The sequence below is a fragment of the Streptopelia decaocto genome, assembly GCF_964273445.1.
Source record: "Streptopelia decaocto genome assembly, chromosome: 1".
NCBI classification, from domain to species: domain Eukaryota; kingdom Metazoa; phylum Chordata; class Aves; order Columbiformes; family Columbidae; genus Streptopelia; species Streptopelia decaocto.
This window is the reverse complement of record NC_138663.1, coordinates 38,850,460-38,870,965: the sequence shown is the minus strand read 5'-3', so window position 1 is coordinate 38,870,965 and position 20,506 is coordinate 38,850,460. Positions and strand designations below refer to the sequence as shown.

The 20,506-nt window shown below is 48.2% G+C and overlaps 1 protein-coding gene across 1 annotated transcript; it reads left to right on the top strand.

Moving 5' to 3' along the window:
• The first annotated feature begins 430 nt into the window (after positions 1–430).
• On the top strand, positions 431–19,662 carry TMPRSS6 (transmembrane serine protease 6). Its single transcript, XM_082063354.1, has 17 exons — positions 431–593; positions 760–902; positions 1,097–1,164; positions 2,415–2,599; positions 5,412–5,453; positions 6,402–6,606; positions 6,961–7,097; positions 7,649–7,761; positions 8,238–8,347; positions 9,816–9,961; positions 10,904–11,002; positions 13,037–13,150; positions 13,446–13,562; positions 14,305–14,473; positions 16,343–16,614; positions 17,857–17,993; positions 18,643–19,662. The coding sequence occupies exons 1-17, from the start codon at positions 446–448 to the stop codon at positions 18,799–18,801; spliced, it is 2,364 nt and encodes a 787-aa protein (XP_081919480.1). The 5' UTR covers positions 431–445; the 3' UTR covers positions 18,802–19,662.
• Positions 19,663–20,506: the final 844 nt, after the last annotated feature.

The following is a 20,506-nucleotide window of genomic DNA, read 5'->3' as shown; positions in this document are numbered from 1 at the left end:
GGCAAAGTGCAACTTCAGGCTCCCAGGCTGGGCTGCTGTTTGCAACTTCTGTGTCCATTGGAGGTTATGGATTTTCTTTTGCATTGATTTCTAGGTCAATAAAATAGCAGTTTTAGAAACATTTCCAGCCTGAGAGGACAACACTTTTGTCTCTGGAGAAATTCATTTTGTACTCATTTGCGGTTTTGGCAGAAGCAAAAACCAGGGAATGCCTTTGAATATTGAGAGATTACCCAGGAGGCATAGACAGAACAGTGTCCTGGAAGCCTGTCTCCCACTGAACTAGGAATTTTACTCACATTTGCACTGAGCCAAGTCTTTGATGGCTAGCATACAGTTCTTTTGGGGCTACAGATCTTGGAAGAGGAGCACCTCCAGAGACAGATGTAAAGGGATACAGAAACCCCAGCCTGACCATGCTGTGCTGTGTCACCAGGTGCCCCCAATGGAGGCCGAGGAACAGGAGGAAGATGCCAGCTCCCTCTCAAAGGATGAATCAGAGATTAATTCACGGTACTCCCTCCGCTATGTGCTCCTCGGGATGATCTTTCTTTTGCTGGCTGGAGCTGCTGCAGCAACCTGGTATTTCCTAGGTAAAAATGCAACATGTTTTGTCCCCATGCAGGAGGTGTAGTCAAAGCAATGCTCAGCCCAAAGTGCATTAGTGACTCTGGGTGATCTTTACAGACTCATACGTAGGGGAAAATCCCTCTCCCCTATATATCATCAAGGTAATCCAGTAGTGTCTTCTGTTGGCAGACTACAGACCATGGCACCTGGAACCATCCGTCCTGCAGTTTTACTCTGGCAGCCTCCAGGTCCTCAATCGCCAGTACTCTCCAGACCTTGGGCAGGTGGAGTCCAGAGCCTTCTGGTTGGAGTCATCTAAGCTCCAGAAGATGGTGAGGGTAATTCCATGACCAGAGCTGGCCTTCAGGCAGTTCAGTGAGTAGAAAGAGGAAGGGGTCAGGTGACTCCGTCCAAGTGACAGACTTGGTGGGTCTGTACAGCAAGAGGGATGAAATATATGGTTGGCCAGAGGTCCTTTTCCACTGTAACATTGTGTGGTAGTTATCAGATTACATTCTCGTTGCAGCTGAAGGAACTGATTCGTGCCACAGAACTGGGTCGATATTACAACTCGAGCACAGTGTATGCCTTTGGGTGAGTAGCACCCAGAGTATTTTTGCTTGCTGATGTGTGAAAGCTTCCAGTCAATTGTACTCCAGTTTCACTGAAATTTGGCAATGATAAACTGCTTCAGTCCGCAACATGAGCTCTAGGTTAGGCTGGGCAGTCCAGATACAGAACAGTTCCAGCACAACAGAGCTAGGGATATTTTGATGTTCATGTTCACCCAAGGTCATGACGAAAAGCCAAAACTGAGAAATTTTTCAGAGAGGCAAAACTTCAAGAGAGTAAAAAAACTTACTGGAAAGAACTGAAAAAATATCTGGGCTTGGTATTCTCAGTAGAAACTGAGCAGCTGGAAATGAACTTCTGTAATTCAAGAAAGTAATTTTATGGCCTGATTGTGGGCACCAGAAGAGAGAGGCCAGAATGCACCATGGAAAAGATATTTCAGCCAAGAAACATGGTCTACCTAGGAATAGCTTAACAGTGGAATAGGAGAGATGTGGGACTACAGCTTTGCAGGTCATCACAGTAGATCAAAAAAGCTAAAGTTACTTCCATTCTGATGTATACATTTACTTCAGATTTTTTTCCCACAGAAATCTACAGCCCTAATTTGTCCTTAAGCTCAGGAAAATCACAGTTTTGATGCAACTCCATTTTCAACTGGGGAGAAAAAAGAAAAAAAGTTTCATTTTCAATTCTTCCTCTAGCCTTTTACTGAACAAAAGTTTGTTTCAACGTCTCTTGTCCCTCCTTCAGCCAATTTTCTCTGCTAGCTTGTTGAACAGAGCTTTCTCAGTCACAGTCTCCTGCAGCTTGAGCCTGCCCAGCATTAATGGCTTGTGGTGAGGTACTGAGTCATAAACCATCCACTTGTCACCACTGGGAGGTGAGACAATGAAGTCTTACGTGTTCCTTTTCAGTCTCTGGTCAGCAGTAACCAAAGGTCATTATTACCTGAAATGAGACTGCTCATTAGACCAGTCTTGATTAATTATCACATTAATTCGACTGTGTTCAGTCATCATTGAAGCCAGATGGCATAAGATGGCTTCCTACCCCAAAGGACTGAACATTAACTAGCACCATGGACATACTATAGCAAGTCTACTGCCCCACTCAGAGTGGTTCCTCTGGGTCACAGCAGTAAGCTGGAAAGTCCACACAGACATGTCTGATTTGTGGAAAAACAGCAGGGCATTAATCTCTGGGGTTTGCCCCTCCAGTGATTCTGGAGAGGAAGAGGGAGGATATTTAACATGCTATTTCTCTGTTAGGGAGGGGGCTCTGACCTTCTTCTTCTGGTTTGCCCTCCAAATCCCTGAGAGTCAGCAGAAGGAGATGACTGCTGAGAGAGTAAGCACAATGCTCCACCAAGAGCTCTCCACCAGCTCCAACAGCTCAGGCAGCCTGTCCTACCAGACGGAGTACAGGGTCAACCCAGACTCACTGATTCTGCTGGGTAAGTACCAGCTGCTCAGCTGTGGCCTGAGCAGTCAAGAATGCTGTAAGGTCTATAAGGTGCTGAAGGGCGGTTAGTAGAAGAGGCCAGAAGTCACTGCCGAGGGGGATAGGGGAAACCAGAAGATTATTAGAAAGAAGTGAGGATCAGGAGATACAATTACATGATTCTTCCTGATAAAGGAGAACCGAATTTTGATTTAAAAACCAAAGGAAAAAAAAAAAAAACACAAAACAACAATAACAACAACAAAAACATCTTTCCTTTGAAGGATTAAAGATTATTGGAAATACAGCTGACCATGACCAGCCAAGAAACAATTTTTTTCCTCCTTCTCCCATCAGTTTTAGCTTCTGTTGAGTGAGACCTTACATAGGTCATGATTTTGATCAGCTCGACTCAAAAATAGCAAGCAATTAAGTCTCCTACTTTCCTTTGGGAGATTATTACAGTCTACATGATTGAGGGAAGAATAAAGGCAATGTACACCTGAGTCACCACTAGTCTTATTCTCAGAAAAAAAATGTTGTTACCACTTCAATTCCTGACATACGATTTTAAGGATTATTTATCATTGTGCAAAGTGAAAATCACAGCCTGTTCAAAAAGCCACCTCTACAGGACTGTTCTAAAATATGTGTCAGATAAAGGACTAGGGGAATCTGTCTATACTAAATGCATCCAAGTCCAATGGAATTTGCATTTGGTCTTCATAATGAGGCTTAACTTCTCAGCCTGATCTCATCCCTTTTACAGAGCCCCAAACCTCACAGGTCTTAAAATACATTGTGTTTGTTCTCTCCCCTTAGGACTTTGATTTCCAAGTTTCCTTTTCCCATGAAATGCTACAGCTCCTTTTTTTTTTTTTTTTTTCCCCAGACACGTTATCTTTCATTTTTCTAAGGCTGATCTTATTTTAATATAACCCACCCGTATTTTCTTCAGCTTTTCCCTTCACAAATCAATTGTTTTAATTTGGGGGTCATTTTTTTTGGTGTCCCCGAAGAAAATTTGATTTCCTCAAAATTATTTTCATTCCCTCTTTCAGACTATTTTGTTAAGATCTTATTCTGAAGCTGCATTAGCATCTCATGAACAGCTCTCCTCCCTCAGTTACCATTAGTCACTTAGTTCTACTTATGATTTGTTTCCCCCATACAAGACCTTACGCTCAGCCAATTTAAATAAATTTTCATAAGAAAGATACCACAAGACAATACGTTAAATGCTTCCAGTTCAACCCATCTAGTATTTTCCCTTCATTTACTCACTCCATAATGTAATTTGTAAACAAATAAAAATGATGGTGCATTCTTCTAGTTGTTTCCAGTTCCCTCTTATTCCCTTTGCATCTGCTTCACTGTTTTATTCACTTCAGCAGAAGACACTTCTTTCTATTTTGAAATTAACACACCAGCCGTAGTTTCTCCAGCTCCTTCTGTTTTCCCTAGTCCTTTCCACTTCCCTCTCCAGTCAGAAGCACAGTCTGGCAACTAGGGCAAAGGCCAGAAACATCTTCTACTGCTGGGCCAAAGTGACCACAAGCCAGTGACTTAACCTCTGGCTTCATTTGCTCTGTAAAATTGGACTGAAAAAATAGCAATAGCTATATAGCAATAGCTAATAGCTAATAGCAAGTCATTAGCACTTCATTGCTTTCTGAGAGATTCATTTGCTGATCTGCTTAGCTCTAAACTTTAACTCTTGCCAGTGGCTGCCTTAAGACACAGAGCTGCAAACCATTGACTAGTGCAGGAAGCTCTCCAACCTCTCTGATGCTTTATTTTTACTAACAGCTACACTCACTCCAGGGCACTAGCCTCCTCTTTCCCTTAAAGAGTTTCTCCTTAAAGGAACTCAGTTTTATTACCTTCAGATAAAAGAGTAGTTAGTATCAGCTCCACATACATCCTTCCCTACAGCACATGAGCTTCTCCAGGAGCCTGCCTTATGCCTCCAGGATCATCTTTTCCACAACATCTGTTTTTGCCATGACAAAACCGCTCTCCCCACAGAATTGAAAGCTCTGGTTGGGAGCTACAAAAGACCGAAGCCCTGACCTAGGCAAGCCCCAACAGCAATTCTCACACCCAACTGACCTCACTGTGCCTTTGGTTTTGGCAATTATTCCCAGTAGCACCTGATCTATGGCCGCTCCCAGTTCAGCTGGGAGGCTGGAGCAAAGCCCAGCTGTCCTAAAAGTGTTATCCACCCTGTGGCTCTATTTAGCTCAGATTTATAGTCTTTGCTGGTGGCTTTCTCTGCATCTCCCTTCCCCAGATGTGGACTCTGTAAGGATGTTGGGTAGCTTATCAACCAGTGGTCTTCAAAAGAGACCTCCTTCTTCACTATGCATTTCAGTGAGAGATGTTTAAACTGGGAGAATGAGGGATGTGTAAGCATATGGTGAAGGCTCTGGGAAGTGGGTTTATACCCTGTGGTGGGGCTGACAGAAGAGGGGGTGGCTGCCTGAGGCAATGCCCAGCCCTTCTGGGAAGGAAAAGAAGTCCTGGAATAGCACACAAAAACAAGAAAGGAAAAAAGGCTGAGAAACCCATGGTGTGCTGGAAAGCATGAATTGGGACTGTTGTATCTGGGGCAGAGGTTAGAGAGATTTTGCAGACAGAGGGGGTAGGTAAGGCATGACTGAAACAGGTCCCCAAGAGCAGACAGAGAAGCTCCTGGAGCATGCCCAAAGCCAAGGTTTTAAGGGAGCCCTTTACATAGCAAGGGAGAGAGTCATTACCTACCATTCAGATACTGCTGGTTTATCTTTTTTTTTATCTTCCTTTATATATTTTCTTTCTAACAGAATCCAGTGTGAAAGATATAGTAGTGCTGAAATCCACGCTAGGTAGGCTATCTTTTGCTTTCTTTTTGAGTTTGTGACTTTGTGGGAGGGATTTTTTACAGGGGACAGAAAGTTTGTCGGCTTCCTGGAACTGTAAATCCTGGGAAGGGGAGGTGGGAACAGTAACAAGGGAGCATCAGTGCTGCTGCTTGGCCAGATCCAAACTACATGATGCAGCTATGTGCTGGACCACTCAGAGCACCCCAACATCTCTGCCCCAGTAGCACACCTCAGTGCAGAGACACCAGCTCCCAAGGGCAGTGCAGGCACCTTTGTCTTGTCCCTGTCCTGATGAGTCCTGTCAAATAGCTTGGTGTACTGGTACAACAGTGCAAATTCCAGGCCCTATGAAAACCTACTGAGTGGGGTGGGGATTTCCCTGTCTGGCTCCATACTGGATGTGCTGTCAGTCATTTAGGAGTCTGTTGTCTTAGCAAAATTTGAAGGTGCTTTTAGTAATTTCAGGCAGTGTCATAAGGGCTGTGACTGGCAGCTTGTGGTAGATATGCTATTAGAAACTCACCTTTAAGCCAACTTTTACTCAAAAATCCTGGTCTGGAAGCCTGCTGAAACCTGGAAATCAGATAAGGGGGATGTAAAACTGGGAAGAATATGGGGGTGAGAGAGAAAGAGGTGAAGCCAGCGGAAGATAACTGTGTCGTGCTGATATTTAATAAAGCCTGAGGCAGTATTAGCTTAACTAAGGGAGAGGGGACAGTTCTTACAGAGAAACTGGGGCAACAGTATGAGGGAGCCAATGCTACTGCAACAAATGTAGAAGTAAATTGAGATCACTGGAAGAAGTCAGCCATACCCCAACATAGGGCTCACACTGATATCCCAAGTGACAATCCCATGTCTTAATTTCCTTTACAACCATCCCTAAGCCCTCTTTGTCTCCATTTATATCACCCTGAGGTTTAAATCCCTCTATATTCCCCTTGGATTCAGGTTGCTACAGGTACAGCTATGTCCAGGATGATGATGTACTAAGGCTGGAGGGTCCTGACTACCTGGCCTCCAGTTGTCTTTGGCACCTCCATGGCCTTGAGGGCTACATGATTAAGCTACGCCTGGAGTGGACTCTCCCAGACTGCAGAGACCGCCTGGCTATGTATGACACAGCCGGGCCCCTGGAGAAACACCTCATCACCTCGTAGGTAGCTCCTGAGCAGGGTGAGCATGGCGGGGAAGCCGGGTAGGATGGCACAACACACCGCAGCAGGGGAAGGTGTTAGACTACATCAGAGGAAATTCTCTTTGATGCAGAACCTGCCTCTCACTGATCAGCCGAAGTCACTGATGTGGGATATCACAGAGGCAGCTGTTCAGTCTGAGATTGCAGCAGCATGAGTTGTCTCTCTGCTGGCCCTTTATTTGATTCAGCTAGTGCCTCACAGCAGGCATTTGCTGTGGATAACACAGACCTCCATAGTCTCTCTTTCTCCTCCTTCTTTTTCGTCTGTTTGTTGCTTGTTTCACTCCCATCCTTTTATCTCTTGGTCCTCAGAATCTATGGCTGCAGCCGGCAGGAGCCCGTTGTGGAAGTCCTTTCATCAGGCCCTGTCATGTCCATTGTGTGGAAGAAAGCCATGTACAGCTACTATGACCCCTTCATCCTCTCAGCACAGGCAGTGCCCCTCAAAGGTGAGAAAGGCTGGAGGAGGTTTGCCATAGCTACAGGTTGTATTCTACAAAATTACCACTCCTAGAGATGCTCTATCTGCATTAGAGGCAGAATTCACTCTAGATTGCAAGAAGAGGTGGTCAGTAAAGAGCAGGTTAGATTTTGCATCTTCACCTGGACTAACACATAGCGTTTGGCTTGAGTCTCTACATGCCAGGCTCTGGCAAGCAGGGCCTGAGTGATTGTGATACCTCAAGAGCAAGCCCAAGCTCTCAGGCATGGACAGACCAGATGTGGCTTGGACATCACATCTAGATGCATTTGCAGATAAATATCAATGCAATGCAAGAGTCGAAAACAGCAAATTACCCTTCCCTGAAAAAGAGAAGGAGACTGAGAGTCTTGCCAGGTAGAAATGTCCTCTTGAGGAGGGCTGGTGAAACATACAAGTCACCTTTAGCATCAGGCCTTACAGCCCCTTTTCTCCTCTCCTACGATGGGATAGGTAGCTAGTATGCCCAGGCTGTGGTTTAGCTGACAGCTATCAGGGCTTTGATGTCTGTATTTACAGCCTGTGAAGTGAATATAACTCTGCGGGAAGGCCTGGAGCTGCAGGGGAAGATTGGCACCCCACACTACCCCAGTTACTACTCACCCAACACCCAGTGCACCTGGCACATGACGGTAAGAGCCAGCTCCAGAAAGAGCATCCACCCCCTCCCTGAAACCCGCATGGCACTCCCCACATTAGGGGGTTACAGATAGCAGTATCACTCGGATCATCCTGAGAAGCAAGGAGAGGGTGACAGCCTGCCTAGCCTCCACATAACGTCTGTTTCTGAAGGGGAAAGAGTCTAATATTGATGCTGGCACAGAGATGCCATACCTGAGGAGTAATCTGAAATCTGGACTCCAGAGGAGTTCTTTATGCAGAATCAGATTGCTGGAAATTGCTAGGAATCACCATACTTCGAGACTAGCAGCAGAGCCACCCTAAGCTGTGGCATGCCCCCAGTTTAGATGGTGCTTCCTTCTGTCTTGCAATGTGCCAATTTGCAGCTCTCCCCTTCACATCTACCCTGCTTGTTTTTGTCATCTGGAGTGGGCTGCAGCACTCTTAGGAGCCATCTCCACTCTGCTCTGGACCCCCTTGCCTGCAGGTCCCATCCCTCGACTATGGGGTCAGCCTGTGGTTCGATGCCTACGCACTCAGCAGACAGAAGCACGAGCTGCCCTGTACCCAAGGCCAGTGGATAATTCAGAATAGAAGGTGTGTGCTGGGGTTCTGCTTTCTGTTCCTCACTTCCCACGTGGGATTAAACTGGGTTTACACCTCTGCAGGTTCCCTGCTCACTTCAGCCACCAGGTCGGAGGAAGGAGGGCCCAACACCACACTCAGCAGCCTCTATTTGTGCTGGTGCCTCTTGCCTGTCTACTCCTTTTTCAGCCTCTCCTGTTTGCAGGCTCTCCAGTGAGCACATTTCTTACAGATTTGCTTTGAGCTACCAGCCTGCCTTCTCTGTCTTGCTGTTTGCATCAGGCTTCCTAGTTTTCTCCTCTGTGTGTAACCTTGGAGTCCTCCCACGTCTCCTGTGTTTGCAAATCTGCCTGTCACCACCTCTGCAATATTATCTGTGTGCTATTACCTCTCATCCACCTCTGTACAAATCTTCCACCTAGCTCCACATCCTCCTGCTTTGACTTCAGCCATTTTCCCTTGCAGGACTTCCAAAAATCAGCATCCATATGCAGCTAGGGCTGCTGCCCACCACCACCCAGGTGCAAAGGACCAAGAGCTGCTGCGCTGCCACCTCCTCTAAGCAGGCCTGAGCTCAATGGCTTTTGCTTTCCCTTCCACTTACTGCAAAATTGCCACTTTCCCCCCAAAGCCTCCCCCAGCCCATCAACTTCCTTTCCACTGCTCCTGTGGAGGTAATTTCTTTTCTTCTGAGGGGTTTGATCCAGAAGCTACATTCCCCTGGCTTAGGATTTTCACTTTTTCTCTCCCTGTTCTCTTCTCTTAAACTGTCAGTGCCACAGTTTCTACAATATGGCTTCTTTCGGAAGATAAATGTAAGAAACTAATTGCTTTGTGTGGCCTGAATTCAGTACTTGCCTAGAAAGTGGGAAATGTCCAAAGATAGTAGGATCACTTTGGACTCACACATGGTCTGAGGTCAGAACTGGGTCACCACATCCACAGACTGGTTTTGTCCTGTTTATCAGGCCTAATTTTGGCCTGTTGTCCCCAGTTATTCAATGCTGAATATCACGGTTATTCCAGGTGTTTCCTCTCTCTCTGCATCAGTTCCCACCACAGCATTAATGTGTTGATGGTGTTTTCACTCCTGTTTATGTCTGGGACTTCCTCACATGTCTTCTTCAGCCATTTAGGGGGGAACACCTAGGTTAGTTATACTGTCTTGCATCCAGAAATGACCTCTTGTTTCACCAGGGTTAGTCCTTCTTCATTCTGTCCTTGCTCACTCAGCAAGATGTGACCAGGCAGAGCAAGATCCAGTGTCAGCTCTTCAGCATGGGTTTAAATCACACAATGGGAAACCATTGCTTCTTCATAATCTCATCATGTGTGAAGGCATTTTGCCTTCCTGGCTTCCCACACACCCCCAGTCTGTGTAGCCCCCTTCACACCCCATCCCCACCAAACTCCCTTGCCCCACTTTGTTGTCTTCTCCTCCCTCCCCGCCTGGGCCATCCTGCCTGTGTTTGCCCCTCAGGTTGTGTGGCCTGCGGACTCTGCAAGCCTACGCCGAGCGGATCCCAGTCACATCCTCAGTTGATATCACCATCACCTTCACCTCACAGATCTCCTTAACTGGCCCAGGCGTACAGGCTGCTTACAGCCTCTACAACCAATCTGACCGTAAGTTCTGCCTTCTTCCTGTTCCTTAGTGGGGTGGTGGCTACCAGCAGCCCCTGTGCACCTGGCTTGTCTTAGGAGAAACACAAGATACATCCCATGAGCCCCAGAGGCCATCTGTCCCTTGGGCACATGCTCACAAATTGGTTATGTACACACCACTGATCTCCCAAAAAGAAGAGGCATTTACGTGTGAAGCTGCTTCAGCACATGTGGCCCTGCCTCATGTTGCCAGAGCATCCATGCACCAGAGCCCAAGGTCAGAGAGTTGTCTTCAGTCTCAGCCCCATGCCCACATCATGGACTAGCCTTGGGGATTCAATGAGAGAGCATTTCCAGCTTGAAGTGACTTTTATTTCAATTATAAGAGCTCTTAGAGCTGTTTCCTGCTCACCTTGGAATCTGTGTAAGTGAGAGAAAAACAAAACCGCACACAAATACGCATACACACATGTTCAAATGCACGCCCACTATCTGCCTTTTCAAGGTTTCTCCGCCTTTCTCCTAAAGGGTGCCTGTAATGCATACTGGTCCCTGAATACGTGCACCTGGCAACATGTGTCTAACACTGACCCCTTCAATGCCCTGACCAAGTTTTAATAACAACTTCAAAGAACCTGTTCCAGCTTTCCTGTAGCATTCAGGAGTCATGAAGCAGCACAGAAGTATAGCATGCCAGGCATGTGGTTGCCTTGCCTCTTGGTACAATGAGAAGCAGGGAAAGAGCTTTCTTTCCCCTGTTGCATACCCTGTCTCTGTTTGCCCTTGTTCAGAGCAGATGACGTGGCAGATTCTGGGGAGTGCAGCGAGGGCCGCCTGCATGCCACGCAGCACATGTGTGGTCAGGAAGGTGTGCAGCTCCACGCTCCACTTTCAAGTCATGATGCTCTGCTGCAAGGAGGTTTCCAGTCACTGGGGACTAACTTCTCTCTGGTGGTTTCACAGCCTGTCCCGGGGAGTTCCTGTGTTCGGTGAATGGCTTGTGTGTTCCAGCCTGTGACGGAATCAAAGATTGCCCCAATGGGTTGGATGAGAGAAATTGTGGTGAGTGATTTCTTCTCCCCCACTGGACTCTGGTCTCAGCAGGACACAGCCCCTTGCTCCTCTAAAGATAGGGAGAGATGGGAAGGATTCAGTTGGCTTTGGCACAGCCTCACACGCCCCCCTCCAGGAGCTCAAACCTCTGCAGCATTAAAAGCCTCATCCCACTGCCCTGTGGCTTCAGTCTTCTTAAGAAGGAACAGCAACACTTCTTGCTCCTGTGCACAGCACAGTGGTCCTGGGAGAACCCCCTAATACCTGTGCACCAAGAGCTCCAGGCAACCTGAAATAAGGCCCCTGCCCGTGCTGTCCCCTACCTTGTCCTGCCTTCCCCATACCCAGGTCCAACAATCAACCTCAGCCCTGGCCTACAGCCCCCTCTGCTGTCATACCACTCAACATTCCCTGCCCAACCCTCCCACCTTGCCCAGACCTCCCCAAGCCCATCCACTGCCCTGCTCTCTCCCTTTCCCCCCAGGTCATTTGTGACACTTTATCTGTACAGATCCTCACCCATATATTGCACCCCAGCTTGGGAGCATCTAAGTCCTCAATCAACCGTCAATTCTTCTGCCAAAAGCAGTTAGTGCTGATGCAGACACAACCCCCAGCATCCCAGGACTCCTGAAAAGGCCCATTCTCATAGGAATAGCTATTTGCACTCAGGCTTGACACCTAATTCTTCTCTTCTCCCATCCCTGGTGTGAGTTGAGGGGTACATCACATTGCTACCACCACCAATTTTTCATTAGTTGATCCCTACAGCTGTTTTTCCACAGACAGAGAGATTCCTGAACCACTGGAGAGAGTGGTCAATTCTGAAAGATTATGGGGAAGGTATAGAAAAGTCTAAAGTAAAAGGAAGGAGAAATCTTTCTTAAGGAATCTTTAATTCAATGCTGGAAATGTGAGAGGTCTCACAAGATCACCAAGATTTGGTTCTATATTGCCTGCAGCCTTGCTGATGGTGCACTTTGTTCCATCATCCATCTGTCTGACATCAGGGCTTGCTTGCTTCCCTCATATAGACATGGATACATATGCATCCTTATGAATATCTAATGCTTTCTTGGATCCTGTTAGCTTCTTGGACCCCAGGATAACCTGTGTCATTCAGTTCACAGGTTAATACAGACCAAGACTGGAAGAAAAGATTATTTCTCAGTGTTCTCAAACATCCCTTTATATTTGAAAAAAAAATATATATATATTATTATTTCCTTCCTTTCTTATTCTCTTGCCACTGTCGCATGTCTGCTTGTTCACTCCATGTCTATATGGAACAGTCCCTGTTTTTAAAATCAGTGTTCACATTGCTTCAGATCTATGAAAGAACATATGAAGGTGCCTTTAGTCATCTGTAAGCCTCACGTTAATTACTGAAGAAATTGTAGTCATTGCAGTGAGAAAATGCCCTCGAGATACTGGCCCATCATGTTTGGTGTTGCACATATATACACACAAACACAGGACAAGTTCCTGCTATAAAAATGTAGGCACCCTAGATCCATCTCTATCCCCAGCAGCTATCAGAGCTCATGGACTTCGAGGAATCCTGAATTGTTGTTCAGAACTTACTTATCAGAGGGCAAGGGGAGCAGCTGCTCTGTAGGGGAAGGTGACCCATGAGCTGAGGGTCACAGCAACGCAGGAGGAACAGTGACCTCACCAGACAGTATGCAGTCCTGCAGAACCTGAACAACGCAAGCAGACCAGGTTTGGTGATGGTAACCTGGGGTCAACCAAGGTTGCAGTGATGGCAAAGCAAGGCCATAATGATGAGGAAGGTCTGAGACCAAGGCGAAAAGTCAAGGAAAGTTAAGTCAGCATCAGCAAAGTGTGAGAGAGGGTGCAGACATACCTACAACGTAGATCAGGCAAAGACTACACAGCTGCACTATATCAAAGCTGGGCTTAAGCACACCTTATGAGGTGGGGAAATAGGCTGCAGATCCTACGGGTTCACTTAGGACCCAGACCTCACACCTGATGCCTTGTCTTGTGTGTCTGATTCCTGGGTTCTCCCCTTCCATGCAGTGTGCCCTGCAAAGTTCCAGTGCCGTGAGGACAGCACTTGCATTGAGTTCAGCAGGATCTGCAATCAACAACGGGACTGCATCAACGGAAGCGATGAGGAGCAGTGCAGTGAAGGTAGGGAGGGGATGGCATGGGGCTGACAAATACCTTCCCCACACTCAAGCCAAGGCTGTCAGTAGCGTATTCCCATCTTGTGAGCTGAGGGCACCAGCTGGGAGTTAACATGCCCAACCTGCTCACAATGTTTGCTCTGTTGGTAGCTGACCAAGCTTGCTCAGGAAATTCCCTGTCATCATTTATGGAGTTCTCCCAAGCTCTCTGTTGCCTTTTTTCTTCCACTCAGAGGCCTTCAGGCTGTGTTTACAACCTGCTGCCCTCCCTCAGCCCTGGATCCCTTTCCTTTTTGCAGGGGTTCCCTGTGGTCCTTTCACCTACCGCTGTGAAGATGGGACCTGTGTGAAGAAACCCAACCCCCTGTGTGACACCATTGCAGACTGCAAGGACCTGTCTGACGAGAAGCGCTGTGGTGAGGAAATGCTCAGTGGCACATCAACCAGACAGGTTCAGGATGCCATGTAGCTGCAGGTCAACCCCTCTCCCGGCTGCCCTCCTTCCCTTGTTCCACCACCCTATCCCGGCCCCATGGCAGCAGTGCCATTGCTCCATCCTGCAGTGACAGCAGCAGCAGTGATGAGCCAGGACTCTGTGCTGTGTTGCCAGGAGGCATTGTCTGCTCTTTGGACAGCTGCTCTCCATCTCCTTCAGGCAGAGGCATCGGGCCAGATAGACTTGTCCCACAGACCAGGTCCTGCCCAGAGGCTGCCTGTTGGACCACTGTGCTGGCTTATGTGAAGTCACGCAACAAGGCTCCAGCCAGGAAAATCACCCGTGACTGCATGGTTACTGGCAGGGAGAAAGCTCATGTTTTGATTTCCCTCCTTGTTATTTCTGGAGCCTCCATGAGCAGCAAAAGGGAATGGCTACAGGGGTTCCCCAGCAGGTCAACATGTGGCACAGACAGCGTGCTGGCCCAAAGGCATCCCCAGGCTGCAGCTGGAGGTGGGGTAAGGCTGTGCAGGCATCTGCCAGGGCATGTGCTGAGAGAGAGCGCTCGCTAGGCCTGTCCTGGGCAGTACATAAAGCATCTGCTGACTAAGGCAAGGGAGCAGAGGTCCAACCCATCAGTCAGTTAAGTGGGAAAGGAAGGGCACGCACAGTGTATCATGTTTCCTTCCTTCCCTGAAGTACTTGCTGTCTCTCCTCCTCAGACTGTGGACTGCAAGCCCCTCTCAGCAGGATTGTGGGTGGTGCAAATTCTGTGGAAGGGGAATGGCCATGGCAGGCCAGCCTGCAAGTTCGGGGAAACCACATTTGTGGGGGAACACTCATTGCTGACCGCTGGGTGGTCTCAGCTGCCCACTGCTTCCAGGATGAGAGGTAAATGGAGAGGGGAGATTGCTGAACAGGAGAAGGATTTTCATTGCTTTCTATGTCATGCATGATGGGAGGATCATCCAGCTTGTGAAAATGTCACAGGGAAGCCACACCCCTTGTCTGGCACCTGTACCATGCTTCTCCATGGCTTGGAGCTGGAGAAAGGGGCATTGATACATTCACGAGTATGTGGGTGTGCGTGCAGGGGAAAAGGGGCCGTGCTGGGATTCACAAAGCAGCTTTGGGAGGGCAATGGTATTGGAAGAAGATACTTCACAGCTCCACGTTTGCTTTGGCTCTGGCTTGTCCCCATGCTGTTACAACCATGGAGGTGTCAGACTGTGCTAGGATGGGGCCAGGATAACATTACTTGTTGAGGATGCTGTTTGGGTCCCATGCTGTCCACCCCCAGGCCCTGCTCTTTCAGGAGGACGTACGGTATCTCACCCAGTTCCTTCCACCCAGTGTATGTACCACGACAGCAACAGTAACATACAGATCATGGGGTTTCACTCATTCTTTCAAACTGGAAAGAAGTGAGGAAGAGGAAGGCCCACAGCTGTGCTGGGCAACAGGTTTGGGTGGTGGAAGGAGTGTGCACCCTCAGACTTGGTCTTCAATTCCTCCAAACTCCCATTTTCCTCTATCAGTGAGACAGTGGGGATCCCCCAGCTCCCTAGCTACTACTGCTGCTGGACTTCCCCAGCTCCCCTTTCCCTCCTGATACTACGTGAGCTCGAGGAGGAGGAGATGCTGGTCATCCTCTGTATGGTGACACCAGCCTCGAGAGGACTAGGGCTACTTTGCAGTTGCACTTCTCACCTCACCCTACACCCACGCCTACACTCCAACCTGTGTCCTACAACCCTGCAAGGAAGACCACCAGCACTAGGAGCAGGCCTTTCAAGTGGCCCGTGCAGGCTGGACCTGGCTATTTTGGAGTGTCCCCATGCAGGATTGATGAAGCTAGCACAGTCCTGTTAGATGGCATATCTGTGTGCCTGTCAGGGAGAGAATTTAAATGGTGTGAGAGATAAAGAGTAAGGGAAACAAAGAGGAGCAGAACAGCAGCAGCCAGTGCAAGCAATAGGCTGGAGGTGAGTCCTGAAGGGGAGTTTGGAGCAAGAGAGACAGTCAAACCAAACCAGGGAGTTTTTCACACATGGGAGGGCAGTGTGGGCGAAAACAAGTAAGGCAAAAAGTGGACAGGACTCTGAGTCTAGACCCGGCCTTCTTCCTGCTTCCTCCTGCTCTGGTCCAGGGTAAGTTCCCCTCTGCTGCTCACCTCCTGCTGGAGACAGGGTTTCCCTTGGCTGTTAGCTCTTAGCTGTTCTGTTCTCAGAGGTGTCACCCTGTTAGCCTGTCCCCAGCTGTAGCCCCTGTTTCTGTAAAGGGCTGTCATAACTTTCAATCCCCTCACCTCTGAGCTCCTTTCCTCAGTTTACTCCCTCTTAGAAATTTCTCAGGGGTTGCTCCCCTTCTCCATGTCTCCTCTTTGCAGCTCTGCTTCACCAGCTCAACTCTTGCTCTCTGCCCTATCATAGTCACTTGCACATGACCAACCCACTTGCTTGCCTAACCTATGTACACATTTTAGCCTGCTTTGCTGAGGAAAATAAGCAAATATAAGCAAGTTACCTATGTGTATGAGTGCCTGCCCAAAGCTGGTCCCACTGTACAGGCATGTCAAGGCTTCAAAGAGGTGTCCCACCTAGTTTCCTGACATCAATAGCCAAATAAAAAAAGAGGCCCCTCTGAGGGAGATGATCATCCAGATCAGAGACTCCTCGAAAGACTGTGACAGAAGCAACCAGGCTATCCCCAGCCTTCTCTGTTCATGTGGTGAGTTATCTTCTCTGCTGCATCCTACAGACTGGCCTCTGCCTCCATCTGGACTGTTTACTTGGGCAAATATTTGCAAAATACCACCAGCCACATAGAGGTGTCCTTCAAGGTGAACCGACTCTTCCTCCACCCTTACTATGAGGAGGACAGCCATGATTATGATGTGGCACTGCTCCAGCTGGACCATCCTGTGATCATCTCACCTTTAATCCAGCCCATCTGCTTGCCTGCTCCCTCTCACCTCTTTGAGCCTGGCCTTCATTGCTGGATCACTGGCTGGGGAGCCCTCAAGGAAGGCGGTAGGTGCAAGGTCTTTGCTGGTGGACTACCATAGCAGAGCCAAGGCAGAAACATAGATTCAGATGTGGAGTAGGCAGAATAGACTTCTGTTCACCCCGAAGCATTATGCCTTCTTCACGCCCTTTGATTTTGGGTCACAGGTTGAACAAAATTACCTGCTGAGTGCCTTGAAACCTCATTCAGAGAGGCAGGCATGGGTCTATGTACAACATGTGTTCCTTCATCTGAAGACTAAAACAGCCCTTCAGAAATTAGGCATCTGTCTAGTGGCTATTCAGTCATGGTCACAGCATGGAGTAGCCCCAGTCTCAAAGCCCAGCCCCATGCTTACAAAGACATGTGGGATCCTGTTTGGTTGTTCCCCAGGGACAGTGCCTGACAGTTGAGATTAAAAACCTGCTCTTCATCAAATCAAGCCTGTCTCCTGGGCACACCATTTTGTGGCCTCTGCAGCAACATTTTCCCCACATCAAAGACTCTAGGACCTGGGTCCCCTCAGCAAAACCTGGCCTAGCAAATTCAATGGGAGCAGTGCAGAGTCCCCTGAAAATCACATAGTATAATTGTTAACGTGTGCCCTGGTATTATTTGACCATTTTGACCACAGAGAACCCACACACTGCTGGGGGACAGCATGGTCAAGACCTGTTCCCATGGGGTGATATGGATGTGTCCTTTCTGTTTTGTGAGGAAGAGTGTAGCTGTATGATCATGACCCCTTCATATTCCTTCCCCATAGGGAAAACAAACAAGCCCAGACTGTTTTCTAGTAGTGCCTGACACAGGAATGCTCACCTAGGTCAGCTTAGTGACTTCACTCACACTCACACACTTTCTCCAGTTGCTTCCCAAATGGAAACACTCAGAGGTCTATCCAAAGGTGGACAATCCTGGTTTGCATACTTAGGCAGAAGACCTTAATATCCATTTCAATGAGAGGCAAACCCAAAACTCTGATATCCGAGAGGTTTCACCAGACCAATATCCCCCTTGTCCCAAAAGCTGATGTGCCTACAGCATACCCCTGCAGGGAATGGTACTGCAGGGGAATGTTACTCCTTCCCTACAGATCAAGTACTCTACTGAGAGCCAGCGATCACAATGCCAGTGAAGAGCAGAACAATAATTCAGATGGCAGATTTCAGCATGCAGTGAGATGGGCATGGGTTGGGGGACCATGGTAAATGGCAGAAAGCTCCACCGTTGCTCACCTACATTGCTTTTGGTGCTCTACCCCACAGGACACATCAGTAATGTTCTGCAGAAGGTGGATGTGCAGCTCATCCAGCAGGACATCTGCAGCGAGGCCTATCACTACATGATTTCTCCCAGGATGCTATGTGCTGGGTACCACAAGGGCAAGAAAGATGCCTGCCAGGTGACAGAGAAATTGTGGGATCAGGGCTTACTACTGGAGGTCGGGTGTGTCCCAAGTCTCCCAAATGCACTCCATAGCCTGAGATGAGGGTGAAAGGCCATAAAATGCCTCACTCCCCCAACACTTCTTCTGATCTATGTGGCCAACAACAGCTCTCAAGACCACTTCTTCCCAGTACCTTTGTCTTAGACAGGATCCAAATATACTTAAATGTCTCATTTTCCATTTCAGCCCATGCTCTTTACCTCTCACTTTCAAGTCACATGTCTACATCAGTTTCTTACCTCCTCAGCCCCATTAGCATCTGTCATGCACAATACCTGTCCCTTCATTGCTACCAACCCCAAGGAATTCCTATGTCTCACATCCCTCTGGGTATCCAGTTAAATTCAACCAGCTTCTTCAGCTTCTTAGGACCAGCCTCAGGGGGAGGAATTTGCATGATGAAGGAATGCAACAATGGGTGGGATGTTTGCACTGGATACTGGTTTTGACATCTGCCTGAAATACAAGGGGTGTTGCAGATGTCCCAGGCATGAGTTGAGCAGATAAAGGAATCTGCATAGAGAGGGACTCAGAGCCAACATAACCATCCAGCAAGAGAAGCTGATGCCTGATCATCACCCCATTTTTCTTTCACTTTCTCTAGGGTGATTCTGGAGGTCCACTGGCCTGCAAGGAACCCAGTGGCAGGTGGTTTCTGGCTGGTTTGGTCAGCTGGGGAATGGGATGCGCACGTCCAAACCATTATGGAGTGTACACCAGGATCACTCAAGTGCTGGGCTGGCTGAATCAAACAATGAGCTGAGAAAAGTGCATCTCTGCCTTCTCCCCATCAGACCTACACTCACATGGCACTCATTCCTGATCTTGCTCACTTGCCTCTCAGAGAAAGAGACTTTCTGTGTAGGATGTTGTCAGACCCAAGATGCTCTTCTGAGCAGGGTAAAAAAAAAAAGCCTGCCATTGGGATTGTAGTGAAAAGCAGGCAGACCCTCCTCCTCCTCAGTGCTTCCCAGAGAGCATCCCAAGGTGTTTTTAGGCCATCCATCCAAAAGAGTCAGCTGGGGGATGTGGGGGCGAGGGGTGGCATGACACACAGCAACAGCCCCAAGTTGATGGTTAATGAGAAAAAGAATAGGGGGAGTTGAACTTTCCATGAACCATGTGATTTAGCCACAATCTTATGCTGGAACATTTGCTGAAAGGAAATGTGACTGATGTAGTTAGAGATTCCAGTAACTGTGAAATCAATCTGCCTCCCTCTTCCTTCCTGCTGCTTGTCCTTCTTCCCCCTTCCCCTCCCATCACTCCTCCTCTTCCATCTCCCTAATTGCTTCTTTTCTCAGCTGGCGTGTGCTGCTCAGTGTGCTGCTCAGCTCAGCCAGGCAACGCTTCATGTTTCACTGACTCCCAGGCACGAGTCCAGCATCACATCCCCAAGCGCGTGTCCTGCCTCCCTGCTGGAGCAGCACCCAGCCTCCATGGCTGGGCTTTCCTCCGGGAAAGACCCCGGCCCCCCAGTAAAAGCTCTGGAGCAGCCTCCCCTCTCCTTCCTTCAGCCCTTTTAATCACCTTTAACAAGAGGGCGTCTCAGCTGCTTCCATCTCCTAAAGCAGAAAATCCAGGAGGTGAAGGAGGTGGCTCAAGGACACAGTACTTTAACAGTGACTGCTATGGATTTAGGTTTTTTTACTAAAGATACACACAAATATATGTGTGTCCATATATGTATACAACAGGTCAAACTCTGGAATTAGAAATAAAATTAATTTGCAATGGTTTTTTTGGCTCTAGTTTGCCTTACTCTGTTAAAAATTATTTTGGGGTTTGTATCTTTTTGATCAAACCCCAATCCTGGCACTGACAAGTGACAAAAGTTTCCATATCCTTGTCCCTACCCCTTAGCTTCCCCCAGGCACAGTGAGGTCACTATGCTAGGTAGATAGGTGGTCCTCACTTATTGTTAGGATTTTAGGGTGCTGATGCCAATTAGCAAACCTGCTCTGTAGCCCAGCTGCCTGCAGTGGGGATGCAGCACAGATGCAGTGGGAAGAATCTCCAGCCCCCAGAAGAACAGCACAGCACAAGCAGCTTTTGGTGGCTCCAGATGATGAATCCAAGCTCCTCTTCTCCAGCTCCCACCTCCTTCTACCAGCACCAAATTTCTGCCACTTGAAATGAGATGCAACAAGGAGGAACAGACTGTGAATTTTATTCAGGAGTTACAATCTGGTGTCCTCAGATACAGCAGTGAGGAAAACACCCCGCTCCCCGAGGCAGGTATCTCCTGGGGCTGACACAACATCAGGTGCTAGTGTGTTCGCGGTACCTGGGCATCATGCCCATCTCCTCCTCATCCTGCCCACATGGAGCTGCTTTGGGGGACAGGGAGAGAGGCACCAAGGAGTGTGATACCCAGAACAGGGGCACCCCAAGAACAGTGTGGGTGTCTCTGAAAAGGGCAGTGGCTCTGCATTTGCCCACAATCCCAGACCAGCTGCCTGCAACAG